At 41.9% G+C, this 15,494-nt stretch overlaps 1 protein-coding gene across 1 annotated transcript; it reads left to right on the top strand.

The window, feature by feature from the left end:
• The first annotated feature begins 5,142 nt into the window (after positions 1–5,142).
• On the top strand, positions 5,143–6,110 carry LOC115582885 (zinc finger BED domain-containing protein 5-like). Its single transcript, XM_030419110.1, has 2 exons — positions 5,143–5,289; positions 5,422–6,110. The coding sequence occupies exons 1-2, from the start codon at positions 5,143–5,145 to the stop codon at positions 5,896–5,898; spliced, it is 624 nt and encodes a 207-aa protein (XP_030274970.1). The 3' UTR covers positions 5,899–6,110.
• Positions 6,111–15,494: the final 9,384 nt, after the last annotated feature.

Below are 15,494 nucleotides of genomic sequence, written 5' to 3' on the forward strand. Positions count from 1 at the left end.
CATGCTTCAGCACTCTGTTTGTGGCTGACGGTGCATTATGTCGAGTCGAGGTCGAGATTACGTCACTGCTATGAGAAACAGATTTAATGGTGTAATTGAATGAATTCAGAACAGACAGGAGCAGCCGAGTTCTTCCGAGAGTCTTGTAGAAAGGTAAGTACTTTAAGTTATCTGTAAAGGACTCCAAGTGATGTTCACAAGGTTGAAGTTTGCGTCGGTATTGTCTCAGCTATTGAGTCTATTGTCTCCGGGGCAGCTAACTATGGGGCGCCGATTGTAAAGTTGCGCATGCTAAAATAAACAGCAACTTTTTGCCACATTTAGCAAAAAAACATATATAAAAAAACACGTGAATTTTTTAATGTTAGTTTTGACCAGATTTACAGCAATATTTGTGAACTTTGTGTGATATTTACTTATCTTGTGAAAATATAATTTCAATGTTTAATCTGAATAAACATTTAATCTAAATGTTAAATATAAATGTAAATGTTAAATTTGAATGTAAATGTTAAATATAAATGTAAATGTTAAATTTAAATATAAATAGGAAATATACATCTAAATATTAAATGTTGAATATAAATCTAAATGTTAAATATAACCAGAAACATTTGCATTTCCTACGAAAATACAGTGTGAATGCTAAAAGCTGAAGTGATTTCGGAAATCTGCTGAATGTCCTGCCGAAAATGCATAAAACTATAAGTTGAATGGTTGGGAATTTGCAGAAAAAGCTGAATTTTCAAAAGCTGAAAAGGCAGAAAGGCTTAAAAGTAATGGGTTGAATGGGCTAACAAAGGTGAACATTTTGATAGCTGAACAGTTGATCTAGCTGAATATAAAGCTGAATGTATGAAAAAGCTCAAAATGCAGTAAGAAGAATATTTGAAAAAGCTGGAAAGGCTGAAAAGTAATTGGCTGAATAGGCTTTAAAAGTTGAACATTCCTAGAGTTGAACATAAATCTGAATATTTGAAAGGGTTGAAAAGGCCTGAAAGCTGAATATTGAATAAGCTGAAAAGGCTCAAAAGCTGGAAAGTAGGAGGGCTGAGAGAGCTTAAAAAGTTGAACTTTTGATAGCTGAATAGTTTCTCTAGCTGAATATAAAGCTGAATGTTTGAAGGAGCTGAACAGGCAGACAAATGAATATTTGAAAAGACTGGAGAGTAAGAGGGCCGGGGGAGCATAAAAAGTTAAAGATAAACATTTTGATAGCTGAACAGTTTCTTTAGCTGCTCATATAACTGAATGTATGGAAAAAGCTGAAAAGCCAGAAGGATGAATATTTTAAAAAGTTAAAAAGCAGGCTGAAAGAGCTTAAAATGGTGAACATTTTGATAGCTGAACATAAAGCTGACTGTTTTAAGGAACTGAAAGGCAGAAAGATGTAAATTAGATTAATTAAAAAAACACAAAAAGGGCAAAGACAGTCAGGGGGGACAAGCGGGAGACAGTACAACGGAGAACAGAAGCAATGGTGGAGTGTGGAATAGATGACACTGTTACAGACAAACAGACAAAACAGGTACAGCAGCAGTCTAAAGGTGGCAGGGATGGATTGAAGAGCGGTGGGGGGCTGATGGTTGAGGAGAGTAGAAGGATATTATAGAGGGGCAAGGGGAGAGGGCAGGGATGAAGGTGGTTATGGGTAGGGGAGGTCATAGGCTTGGTAAAAGAGGTATGTTTTTAGACAGGATATGAATGTGGAAAGAGTTGAAAAGGCAGAAAGATAATTATCTAAAAAGGCTAAAAAGCTGTAGAGTAAGAGGGCTGAAAGAGCTTAAACAGGTGAATAAAGGCTGAAAAGGCTAAAAAGCTGTAGTGAAAGAGGGATGAAAGAGCTTGAAGAGGTGAAAAAAGGTTGAAAAGGAGAAAAGTTAAAGGCAGAAAAAGCTTAAAATGGCTGCACACATGGTGGAACAGGAGCAGAGCCAAAGACTAAAATGTCCCCATCAGAATGAATGGGAAAATGCCTCCCAAACCCCTGCGATTTTTGAAAAAACTGTAACAGTTATCACCAAAATATTTATATATTACAAAGTTGGAATGGTGTCTCTATCTCAAAAAAAAGATTAATATTTTAAAAAGCTGAAAAGGCAGAAAAGCTTAGGAGGGCTAAAAGAGTTCATAAAGTTTAACATTTTCATTGCTGAACATGGAAGCGGAATGTTTAAAGGAATTGGAAAGGCAGAAAGATGAATATTTTCAAAAGCTTAAAGGGCAGAAAAGCTTAAGGGGGCTAAAAGAGTGGAAAAAGTTGGACATTTTAATTGCTGAACATGAAGTTGAATGTTTGAAGGAGCTGAAGATATAGAAAAATGAATTTCTGAAAAGGCTAAAAAGCTGTAGAGTAAGAGGGCGAAAAGCAGGGGCGTTGCCAGACACTTTTTACCGGGACACATGCCCCGGTAAACATGCGCTGTGCCCCCCTGTAAAATTCCAGATGAAATTTCACATTGAGTCTATTTTTCATCACAGACAGTTTATGATCACAGAATGGAGTAGTTGACAGCTCCTGTGACAGGTGAAAGCAGGAGAAGATGCAGGTGGACAGTCAAGTCAGAGTGAGGAAGTGGAGGAGACAGACAGACGAGAGAGAGGGAAAAGACATGAGGGACCATCACTTTATCACACTGAGGGAACAGATTCCATAGAAACAGATATATCTGTTGAGGAGGACACTGGTCAGACGCAAGACTATTCAGATTCATAGTGCATTTGTCTGTTTGGCACTAATATGATAAGGATGTGTTTGTGTGTGTGTGTGTGTGTGTGTGAGGGGATTGGGGGCTGTGGCCCTGTAAAGCTGCAGGCCTATCAACGCCCCTGGCGGAAAGAGCTTAAAAAGGTGAAAAAAGACTGAAAAGGCCAAATAGTTGTAGAGTAAGAGGGCTGGAAGAGGTTAAAAAAGTTTGAGGGTGAAAGAGCTAAAATAGGTGAGAAAAGGATGAAAAGGTAAAAAGATGTAGAGTAAGAGGCTTGGAAGAGGTTAAAAAGGTGAAAAGAATATGAAAATCTGTAGATTAAGAGGGCTGGAAGAGGTCAAAAAGGTGAGAAAAGGATGAAAAGGTAAAAAGATGTAGAGTAAGAGGCTTGGAAGAGGTTAAAAAGGTGAAAAGAATATGAAAATCTGTAGATTAAGAGGGCTGGAAGAGGTCAAAAAGGTGAGAAAAGGATGAAAAGGTAAAAAGATGTAGAGTAAGAGGGCTGGAAGAGGTTAAAAGGTGAAAACATGTGAACAGCTTTAGAGTAAGAGGGCAGAATATGCTTAAAAAGGAGAAAAAAAAGACTGAAAAGGCCAAAAAGTTGTAGAGTAAGAGGGCAGAAAGAGGTTAAAAAGGTGAAAAAAGGCTGAAAGGTGAGAAGTTAAAGGCAGAAAGAGCTTCAAATGGCTGCAGACATGCTGCAGCAGGAGCAGAAACAAAGACGAAAATGTCCCCATAAGGAATGAATGGGAAAATGCCTCCCAAACTCCTGCGATTCTTGAGAAAACTATCATAGGTATCGCCAAAACATGCTATATGGTGAGTTACAGGAGACATTGCTGAACGCACCCATGTTTATTTCTGTAGAGTGCATAATGAGGGCACAGGAGCGAGAGACAAAACATGTACCGTCTGCGATCCTCTAGAAATTTTGGCTCAAAATTAACATTGGGGGTTATGGGGAAGATTCAGGAGTGCTTGTCGCTCTCGGGCTTCTAAATCCAAAACCGTAAGTCCTACAGCTGAAATGAGACCATCAGCTGAAACCCAACAAGATTTCCTGCATTTATATGCCTATATTGTCTATGTCAAGTACAAGATGTGGGATCCAAATCAAGCTGAAGCAAAACAAAATCCAATTTTCGGAGCTGCTCCTCACTCTGGGGTGCGGCAGTTGATGATGTCACGCACTCTAGCTCACGCAATACACCATTATAAACTCAGAAGACGGGCTTAAAATCCTTAAAACTAAAACTGCGACCATTTCAAAACTGTACAATATTTTTAAAAAGTGAATACAAGGTCAATAGTTCAAGGTTTTGTGATTCATTTAAAGTTTGAATGGTGTCTCTCGCTCGACGTATGAGGAACAAGAAGAGGTTGAAAGTCGATGAGTTTTGAAGAGGATTTGAAGCTTTTCCCATTTGATTCAATGTTAAAATTTTGGGGGAAAAAGCTGAATAGCTGAAAAAGTTGAAAAGCAGAAGGTTGAAAGAGCTGAAAAAGCTGAACATTTGAATGGTTTGAATAGCTGAACGAATGCTGAAGTTATAGAAGAATGAAATTTGAAAAAATCCCCATAAGGATGAATGGGCAAAATTTTGCAGAAAAAGCTTAATATTTCCAAAAGTATAAAAGGTAGAAACGAGAAAAATAGACCCCGTAATGTCCTAAAAAGGCTGAACATTTTGATATTTGAATGGTTGAATGGTTTGAAGATTTGAAGGAGGAGTAGCGTGCCAAAAAACGTACGGAAGAAGAAGAATAACTAGACTAGGGTTTCTCAACGGGGGCGGTACCGCCCCCCAGGGGGCGTTCTAGACATTGTGGGGGGCGCTGGGAGCGTGGGGGCTGAGAGGGGGGCGCTCAGGCAGGAATTGGGGGCGCCACAACTTGGCTTGTACAAAGTTCATTTGAACTCTACATTTTAAACTTTCATGGTTTCCCAACTTTTTTAGTGCAAATAACCGACCTTACACTGCATGAAAAGTGGGATTTTCGGCCCCATAAACGCCCGGAAATCTCCCTAATTTTCGGCAGTTAACGACAATTTACAGGCTGTTGTCTGTGCCGAAAATTGTCGGAAACGAACCATGACGTCAGTGGAGTTCCCGGAGGTGCGAACGGCTCTAATTAGCATATGAATAGCAGCGAAACCACGCCTGGCCAGAGAATGTGTGGGCTGGCTTGAATATCCTCACTCAGTATTGGATGAAACCACTACTCATAAACAAGCAAAGTCACTCGTGATTGGTCACCCTGGGTTATTATAAATGTTAACCCCGGTGGGAATATATATATATATATATATATATATATATATATATATATATATATATATATATATATATATATATATATATATATATATATATATATATATATATATATATATATATATATATATATATATATATCCGACTTTTTCGGGAAAATGAATGAGGTCACATTGAAGCTCCAGGGGGATGGGATGACGCTGGTCCACTCCAAGGCCACCATCTGCAGCTTCCTTGCAAAACTGGAGCTCTACCAACAGAACCTGGGGAGGCGACAATTCATTAACTTTCCACAGTTAGCCAAGGTAGGTTTTTAAATTAAGGCCTGTTCATACTAAGCAAGATATATAGGCTATATATATAATAAATATAATGTAATATATTTATTTATTTATTATAGGCCTATATAAATATTATATTTTACTGTGCTTGTTCAGGTGTTGGATGAGCTGACGGATAGTCACCTGCTGCTCTACACCGACCACTTGAAGGCAGTCAAGGCCGACATGGCGATTCGGTTCAGGGACCTCCAGCAGTTAGATGTGCCTGACTGGGTGATGGAGCCATGGAAAGCAGATGCTGTCAGCTGTGAGCCCGAAATCCAGGAGAGCCTCATTGATCTCCAGAACGACGAAGAGGCAAAAGCAACGTTCCGGACCTCAGGTTGGCGTGCGATGTGGGTAACGCAAGGTCAGCGTTTTCCCCCGTTGTGGGAGAGGGTCCATCTCCTGCTCCTCGCTTTCCCCACGTCGTACCTCGTCGAACAGGGATTCAGCCAAGCGCTCCACATGCAGACGAAATACCGCAACCGTCTGAACCTGGTTAGCTCTGGCGCTCTCAGACTGAAACTAACATCCCAGTGTCCAGATGTGAAAAAGCTGGCAGCAGCCCACCAAGCACAGGGCTCTCACTAGGTTGCTTTCAAAAAATAAAGCGTGTGCAGTCCTGTATAGTTCCCTTCTTTAAAATAGGCTTTTTTTTCTTCTTTTTTTCCTTGGTTCATGTCAGCATCTCAGTCCTCAGGCAATGACCGTTGCTTTTTCAAATGTTTAATACGCCTAGAGTGCATTAATTAACGCATGAGCGATTTCTGCACGAGCGTTTTTTTATTGGTTCGTTCACTGTTGTTCACTTGAAGTGTGCGTGTTGTTGGCATCTCTGACTACATAAGCCTACTAAAACTAATTTTCAACAAATTCTGCTGTGGTGGTATTTTTCTTCCCAAGTTCCACGTTGCTCAATACACCTGGGGTTATTTTCAAATGTTGTGATATTGTGAAGTGATATAAACGTTAACCACTTCTATTCAGACTTAATATGCAATTCATTCATCATCCTCAAAGGCTGTGTGGCCTTTCTCTCAGTAGAAACACCAGTTTGACTTAAATTCTATCTCACAGCTCTTTGCAGAAAGATCCTAGCAACTCAAGAGCTCAAGGTCCAATTACAACTAAAATAATTTCCATGTTGTTTACCAGTTTCTCCAGGCATAGTGTTGAGTTATATACAAACATGACCTACTATATGTGTCAAAAACATAAAAAAAATAATAATAATAACAAAAAAAATAATTAAAATAAATTAAAATCCATGCTTTCATTTCCTATAAAATGGTCAGATTTGCTCAGCAGCACATCATGTTGTTGGGGGCATAAATACAACTCCAATCAAATAAAAACAGGGACTTTAAAGCAAACGAATGGCTTCTCTCATCATACAAAACCCGATGTCAATTGAAGTCCTCCGGTCTTAACACACTGTTTACTACAAGAGCATGTCAAACACCAGAGTATATAGTGGGGGGGGGGGGGGGGGGGGGGGGGGGGATGGATCATGGTATGGTCAGGGGGGCGTTTGTACAAAAAAGGTTGAGAACCACTGAACTAGACAATTCCCCGCCGGGAAATCGCGAGAGTGGGCTGTGCGCTTTGCCCCGTGACGAAAAAGCAAACATGGCATCAGCAAAGTTTCCTCACCATCAAGCGGGAAAGGCCTTAAGGAACACACACATCAAGTTTTGTGGTCCTAGCTTCAGAAATGTGGAAATGGCAGCGAGTTAAAAAAGGGTGCAGCTTTGAGATTCCTCCTCCCGATTTACATTGGAGTAAATGGAGCATTTGAGAGCTACTCTTGTTGGTTAGTGGTCGATAATTCAAAAACAGTAAATCCTACCGATAAAGTAGACACACTGGGAGAAAGAAGACAAGTGTGGCTACAACTCTGGAAAATGTCACTGTTTTTGAGGCTAATTTGTGGCCAGGATCGTCACGGAAAGAGAAAATTTCGGAGCAAATTTTTGAGTCTCTCTCACTCTGTCAGTTGGCCCTCTCCACTCTGCTGCAAGAACATTCCGCCAGACACAATCATTGAAAACCCTGAATTTTTCCAAAATCACTCACTGTCATTCAAGGATCACAGTTCAAAAACTACACATCATAGCAAAAAAGTTCAAATACAACTTAAATACTCAGGACTTGTGCCTACATTTTAAAGCTGAAATGGTGTTCTACGTGAACGTATGCCAGAGCAGGAGATGTTTGAAAAACGTCGCAGATTTGCGACTTTTTTGACCTCGCCCCATTCATTCCTTATGGGAAATTTATCGCAGTTTTTCGCGACTTATGTCGCGAAAAATTAATATTTCGTAAAGCTGAATATTAGCAACCCAAGTCCAAATGAGCCGCACATTGAATGTGCGAAAAAATAATGATTCATGTAGTTTAAATGTTGGGAAATATACTGTGTGTGTGCGTTTGCATGTATGTGAGTGCAAGCTTAAGCATGTCTGTGTGTGTGTGTGTACATGTCTCTCTGTCTGTCTGTCTTTCTCATGTGTTTCTCCTGTCTGTCTGTCTGTCCGATGTGTGTCTCCTGTCTGTCTGTCTGTCTGTCTGATGTATGTCTCCTGTCTGTATGTCTGTCACTCTCTCTCTTTGCCCAGCTGATTTCGGTTGCTAGGTGACAGTTGGCAGGGGCCGTAGCAACGGACTGTGAGGGAGTCAGTTGGCCCTCTCCACTCTGCTGCACGAACATTCCCCCATACACAATCATTGAAACCCCAGAATTTCTCCAAAATCACTCACCATCGTTCAAGGATCACAGTTCAAAAACTACACATCGTAGGAAAAAAGTTCAAATACAACAAAACTACTCAAGACCTGTGCCTACAGTTTAAAGCTGGAATGGTGTTTCTAGCTGAATGTATGCCAGAGCAGGAGATGTTTGAAAAACATTGCAGATTTGCGAGTTTTTTGACCTCATCCCATTCATTTCTTATGGGAAGTGTCTCGCAGCTGTTCGCGTCTTACGACGCGAAAGATTAATATTCTAGAAAACTGAATTATTGCATACAGAGTCCGATCAAGCCGCACATTGAATGAGTGAAAAAATGATCGTTTAATGTAGTTTAAATGTTGGGAAATATACTGTGTGTGTGCGTCTGTGTGCATGTGAGAGCACGCTTAAGCAGCTCTGTGTGTGTGTGTCTACATGTCGGTCTGTCTGTCTGTCCGTCTGATGTGTGTCTCCTGTCTGTCTGTCTGATGTGTGTCTCCTGTCTGTCTGTCTGATGTGTGTCTCCTGTGTGTCTGTCTGTCTGTCTGTCTGATGTGCGTCTCCTGTGTGTCTGTCTGTCTGTCTGTCTGATGTGTGTCTCCTGTGTGTCTGTCTGTCTGTCTGATGTGTGTCTCCTGTGTGTCTGTCTGTCTGTCTGTCTGATGTGTGTCTAGTGTCTGTCTGTCTGTCACTCTCTCTCTTGGCCCAGCTGTTTTTGGTTGCTAGGTGACCGTTGGCAAGGGCCGTAGCAACGGCCTGTGAGGGAGCTGATTTGAGAGCAATTTCTGCCTCACATCTAGGACGTCAAACTAGTGCTATTTGGTCAAAATCTTACATGATATCAACAATTTTTTTTTCACGATCGAGCCAGAAAGGCCTTAAAGAACACATTCATTAAGTTTTGTGGTCCTAGCTTCAGAAATGTGGAAATGGCAGCGAGTTAAAAAAGCGTGCAGTTTTGGAAATCCTTCTCCCGATTTACATTGGAGTAAATGGAGCATTTCAGAGCTACTCTTGTCGGTTAGCGGTCGATAATTTAAAAACCGTAAATCCTACCGATAAAGTGGACACATTGGGAGAAAGAAGACAAGTGTGGCTACAACTCTGGAATATATCACTGTTTTTGAGCCTAATTTGTGATCAGGATCGTCACGGAAAGAGAAAATCTCGAAGCGAATTTTTGAATCTCGCTCACTCTGTCAGTTGGTCCTCTCCACTGTGCTGCACGAACATTCCGCCATACACACTCATTGAAAACCCTGAATTTCTCCAAAATCACTCACCGCCATTCAAGGGTCACAGTTCAAAAACTACACATCGTAGGAAAAAAGTTCAAATACAACAAAAATACTCAAGACCTGTGCCTACAGTTTAAAGCTGGAATGGTGTTTCTAGCTGAATGTATGCCAGAGCAGGAGATGTTTGAAAAACATTGCAGATTTGCGAGTTTTTTGACCTCATCCCATTCATTTCTTATGGGAAGTGTCTCGCAGCTGTTCGCGTCTTACGACGCGAAAGATTAATATTCTAGAAAACTGAATTATTGCATACAGAGTCCGATCAAGCCGCACATTGAACAAGACCTGTGCCTACAGTTTAAAGCTGGAATGGTGTTTCCACGTGAACGTATGCCCGAGCAGGAGATGTTTGAAAAATGTCGCAGATTTGCGACTTTTTTGACCTCGTCCCATTCATTCCTTATGGGAAATTTGTCCTTATGGGAATGTATATTCTGGTGAGAAAAATAATAGCACACCCCATGCAATCAAGCCACACGTTTTGATATATTTTTTGTTTGTGTGCGCTCAACGGTGCGGGGCGAGTTGGCGACAGAATAAATAATAAAAAGAGGCGCGAGCAATAATAATAGTGGGCTGTGCTCTGCACAGCCCACTATGGACACCTATAGCTCTGCTATAGAGGTGTCCATAGTGGGCTGGCGAGCACAGCCCACTAATAAACTTCGGAATAACAATAGTGTGAATGCTTGCAGCAATCACACTAAATATAAATCTAAATGTTAAATCTAAATCTAAATTTAAATGTTAAATCTAAATGTCAAGGGGGAAACTAAATATTAAGCTAATATGCAAATTCACCCTGCCTGTCACAGGAAGTACCAAAATAAGAGACTCCACCAGCAGAAGGCTGCAGGTCCTGACGGTATCAGCCCCAGGATCCTGAAGACATGTGCCAGCCAGCTGTCTCCTATCCTACAACACCTCTACAACCTGAGCCTGGGTCAGGAGAGAATACCGGTGCTTTGGAAGACTTCCTGCCTGGTTCCTGTTCCAAAGAAGTCGACACCATCAGACCTCAATGACTATCGACCAGTGGCCCTCACATCTTACGTCATGAAGGTGCTGGAGAGACTGGTTTTGGCCAACCTGAGGCCGCAGGTGAGAGCCCTGCTAGACCCTCTGCAATTTGCTTACCAGCCCCACTTGGGAGTTGATGACGCTGTCATCTTCCTGCTGCAACGAGCCCATTCGCACCTGGATGGTGGAGGAGGCACTGTGAGAATCACATTCTTTGATTTCTCTAGTGCTTTTAACACCATTCAGCCACTGCTACTGGGGGAGAAGCTGCGGGTGATGGGTGTAGACGACACAATGATCTCCTGGATTACTGACTACCTGACAGGCAGGCCACAGTTTGTCCGTATGGGCAGTGTTCTGTCTGATGCGGTGGTTAGTGATACAGGAGCTCCACAGGGGACTGTACTGTCTCCTTTCCTGTTCACCTTATACACCACTGACTTTCAGTACAACACCGGGTCGTGTCACCTGCAAAAGTATTCTGACGACTCGGCTGTTGTTGGGTGTATAAGTGAGGGACAGGAGGAGGAGTACAGAGCACTGGTAGACAACTTTGTGGAGTGGACTGGACAGAATCACCTGCGGCTGAACATCAGCAAGACCAGAGAGATGGTGATAGATTTCAGGAAGAAGAGGAAGACGGCTTTCCAACCTCTGTGCATTCTGGGAAAGGATGTGGAGGCGGTGGAGGATTACAAGTACCTGGGTGTTACCATCAACCACAGACTGGACTGGAGATCTAACACTGAAGCTGTTTACAAGAAGGGGATGAGCAGACTTTACTTCCTGAGGAAGCTGAGATCCTTCAACGTGTGCAGCAAGATGTTGGAGATCTTTTATCAGTCTGTGGTGGCCAGTGTACTTTTCTTTGCTGTGGTTTGTTGGGGAAGCAGCATTGGAGCCAGCGACACCAACAGACTCAACAAACTGATCAGGAAGGCTGGCTCTGTGATTGGCTGCAAACAGGACACTCTGGAGGCTGTGGTGGAGAGGAGGACACTGAAAAAACTGTTATCCATCATGGATAATCCTCTCCACCTCACACTGGTCAGACAGCGGAGCACCTTCTCCGGAAGACTGCTTCAGCTTCGCTGTCGAAGCAACAGATACAGGAAATCTTTCCTGCCACAATCCATCACTTTATATAATAACTCTCTCACCTCTGCCTGACAGAGAACTCTGGTCTCTCTACTGTTTTGTTGTATATATTATTATTGTTATAGTATATTTTGCATATTTTGTTTTGTTGTATATATTATTATTGTTTATAGCACACTGTGCACTGTATATATACACTATGTATATATTGACAAGTGCCAATTGCAGTCTTTTTCAGCTCGCTTGACCGGAGAGATTGCGCTCCACTGTTGGTCACGTCTCTACATCGCGCTCCCATGTTGCCTGCCAGCATGTCCAGTGATTTCGCTGGAAATATTGGAAGGGCCGTTTTGGAGGCAATACGGAGTCTCAGCAACGCGTCTGCAACGACAGCGTCCAGCACAGAGCCGCCACAGCACTCGGTAAGTTTGTTTTCTAACTCACGAAGTAATGCTAGCATAAAACTAGCTAACGTTCTCCGCTAACTAGCAGAGATAATATTTGCGAGGTTATGTAGCTAGTGTTCAACATCATTTGTCTGTTTTTTCTGATAGACTGTAGAGACTGCTGGACATCGTTCCATACACTGAACAAAATGTATTATTTTTTTTTATTTTGCTAACGCTATCTCTCTGAACGTTAATGTCTCCTCAGGCTTCCACCAGCAGTGCACCTGGACCTGCGACACCCGCCGCCTCCACCGGGGCATCATACCGCTCGGTAACATTACGCTTTTACACACTTATAACCTAGCTAGCTGTTTTTTAATAATTCTATTTTCATGTTGTGTGCTTGCCTTTGTCTTCGGCGTCAACCTTGTGCATACCCAGAGGACAATCAAGAGCTAAATTGGCAGAAGATGGCCTTATTGGGAAGATCTCCTTCACATCTGACTGGTCTGAAGTACAACTTAAAGAAGAAATAACAGCCATTTTCCGAAAAACATTTGCATTGCCCGTGGGCCAGTCATTCCCTTTTGAATATTTGAGTACAATCAGGGGATGCAAAAGACTAATGAAACCAAATGTCTCCAGCAATTTTCTGTGGGGTGGTAAAGAGGTTGGCTCAATTAGTTCAACTACCTGTCTCTATATAATGGCAGGAATACACAAACCTGCACAGGTAAACATTTTATAATACAATAAGCAGATTCATTAACTGGCAACATTGAATGTAAGAGAAGCAGATGTATACATAATTCTGTAGCTTTATCTACTGCTGAATAGGGGAGATATTAATTTATCTTTAAAAATTTTGTATATATCTAATGGAAGTCCATCAGGACCCGGGGCCTTTCCCCCTTTCAATTTATCAATGGCATGCGAAATTTCTTTTTTTGTAATTGGTGAGTCTAGCTCAGCTTTAGCTTCTTCACTAAGTGAAGGAATTAAAATATGGTCAAAAAAATTATGGAAAGATTCAGTGGTTATATGGGTTTCTGATGAGTATAACTGTGAGTAATATGTCTCAAAAAGATTGTTAATTTTTTGGGGGGTTGTTATCTTATCCCCATTGGTATCTATGATCTCATTAATTGTTTTTTCGTTTTGCTGCGTTTTTATGCGCCATGCTAGGAGTTTCCCCGCCTTCTCTCCCTGATCATAATACGTCTGTTTCAGTCTGATTAGTCCTGCAGAGGCTTTATTAGTGGATAGCGCAATATATTTTGCTTTCAAAATTGCAAGTTTTCTTTGCGCCTCACTGCTATCGTTTGTATTTATTTCCAGTTCAAGCTCCTTTATGTCATTTTCAAGCTCTAACATCTGTAAAAATTGCTTATTTGATTTATTTTTAGTGTATCCCATCATTTGACCTCGAATGAAGGCTTTAAAGGCCTCCCATCTTACCGCTGTAGTAGTTTCAGTCGTGTTAAGACGGAAGTAATCCACAATATTTGAACTGACGAATTCCAAAAACGCGGGGTTATGTAACCAAAATGATTTTAATCGCCAAATAGTCTGACCTCTAAGGTCATCAGAAGCAGAGTACTTGAGCAAGATTAAAGCATGGTCCGAAATTAGGATGCTCTTATACAAACAATCTTTAACTTTGGAAACAATTGTACTGGAAATTAGATAATAATCTATACGGCTGTAGGTGTTATGGCTAGCAGAGTGACAGGAATATTCTTTCTTTGTTGGGTTTCTAACTCTCCAAATATCTTTTAAGTTAAGTTCGACCATAAACTGCTGTATAATCTTCCTGCTTCTTGGGTGAGAAATATCCGAGCCTGAAGAACGGTCGAGTTCTGGATCAAGGGTGCAGTTGAAGTCACCGCCTATTATTATGTCTCCGTGTAGTGAAGAAATTGATAAGAATAGATTATTATAAAAGTTTGGGTCATCATTATTGGGTCCATATAGATTAACCAGAATCAGATCTTGTTGCAGTAACGAACCCTGTATAATTATGAATCTGCCTTTTGGATCCAACACAGTTTTTTGTATGCGTAGTGGGAAGGATTTATGCACAAGCACGGCCACACCCCTGGCGTGCGATGAAAAGGAACAAGTTATTACTTTGCCTGGCCATCTTTTTCTTAATCGAGCTGTCTCACCTGGGAGTAAGTGAGTTTCTTGTAAAAAAATGATTTTTGGGTGGTACTGTTTTAGTCTGGTCATTACTTGTTTTAGTTTAACGAATTTCCTCAGGCCTCTAACATTCCATGAGCCAAGCTCCAGGTCAAAACTCCTACTCATTTACCTAGTAAAATAATTTGTAGGGCCGAACCCTGTTCATGACATTTAGCCTTATCTACAAAAGCAAGCACCTTACAACTTGAAGAACTGAACATTCTGAAAAGACATTGAAAACTTGTGAACAAATTCCCACTCCCCAACTTCCCACCTGTGACTAGTCTGCACAGTTGTCCCCCCCTCCCCAAAAAAAAAGACGCGGTTATAGTCCCTGATCCTTTAAAAGGAGCAGAGAAATCGACCTACTGTTAATACAGACCTATGATCCGACCCTAGAGGCCTCATAGTGGTCACCTTAAAACTTACCTAAATGAAATATGCCTGTAGTACACAGTATCTTTTCCTCACATATATAGTTATTAAACTTGTACGAAAATGAAAGCAAATTGAAATGCCAGTTCTGAATTGTCAGACTTTAGGATAAACACGACATGCAGGTGAATCATTGAGCAACAGTATGCTCAGTGCAGCAGGTTACAGAACCTCAGGATGGTTAACCAGCACTTTGTTGTCGGACCCTTCGAATGAAATCCTCCACCTCCGCTGCTGTGTGAAAAAGGTTTCGGCTGCCCTGGTGGAAAATCCTCATCCTCGCCGGAAAAATTAGTCCGAAGCCGATGTTTAATTCCCGGAGCTGTTGCTTCACCCCGTCATATTGTCTCCGTTGTTTTTGTACCACCGTGGACAAGTCCGGGAAGAACATAATGTGTCGGTTGCGGTACATCACTTTCCCTCTCTGGCGCGCCGCCTTCATCACCTTAACCTTGTCCTGGTAGTTGAGAAACTTCATGATGATGGCGCGGGGGGGGGTCGTTCGGAGCCTGTCGACCCGGTAATCTGTGGGCCCGCTCTATGATGATTGGACTTGGTAGTGCATCCATGCCCAAAACTTCTGGCAGCCAGGTTTGAAGGAAAGACACTGCATCTCCCCCCTCGGTTCCCTCAGGCAGGCCGATTAGCCGCAGGTTGGATCGACGGTGTCTGTTTTCCAGATCATCCAGTTTCAGGGTGAGCTCGTGAACTTTCTTTTGAAGGGATGACTCTTTGCTAGCTAGCGAAGAGATGTCGTCTTCAACTTTGCTGATACGGGTCTCGGCCGAGGTCAGCCTCTCGGAGAAAACAGCTATTGCCTCTTTTATTTCTTGGTTAGATGTTATGACTTCTCGCATTTGAGTAGAGACGTCCGCTCTCAATAAGCGTATGGCCGCTAAAATATTAGCCTCTTCATCTACCTGGCCGCTAGCGCTAGCATTAGCATCTTCCTCGTCCTCTCCGTCCAGCGAGGTGCGGTCTGTGTTGGCCTCGTTAGCGTCGTCGACTTCACCCGCTTTCCTCGGTTTATTT

Source organism: Sparus aurata, chromosome 6, assembly GCF_900880675.1.
Source record: "Sparus aurata chromosome 6, fSpaAur1.1, whole genome shotgun sequence".
In the NCBI taxonomy this organism is placed as follows: domain Eukaryota; kingdom Metazoa; phylum Chordata; class Actinopteri; order Spariformes; family Sparidae; genus Sparus; species Sparus aurata.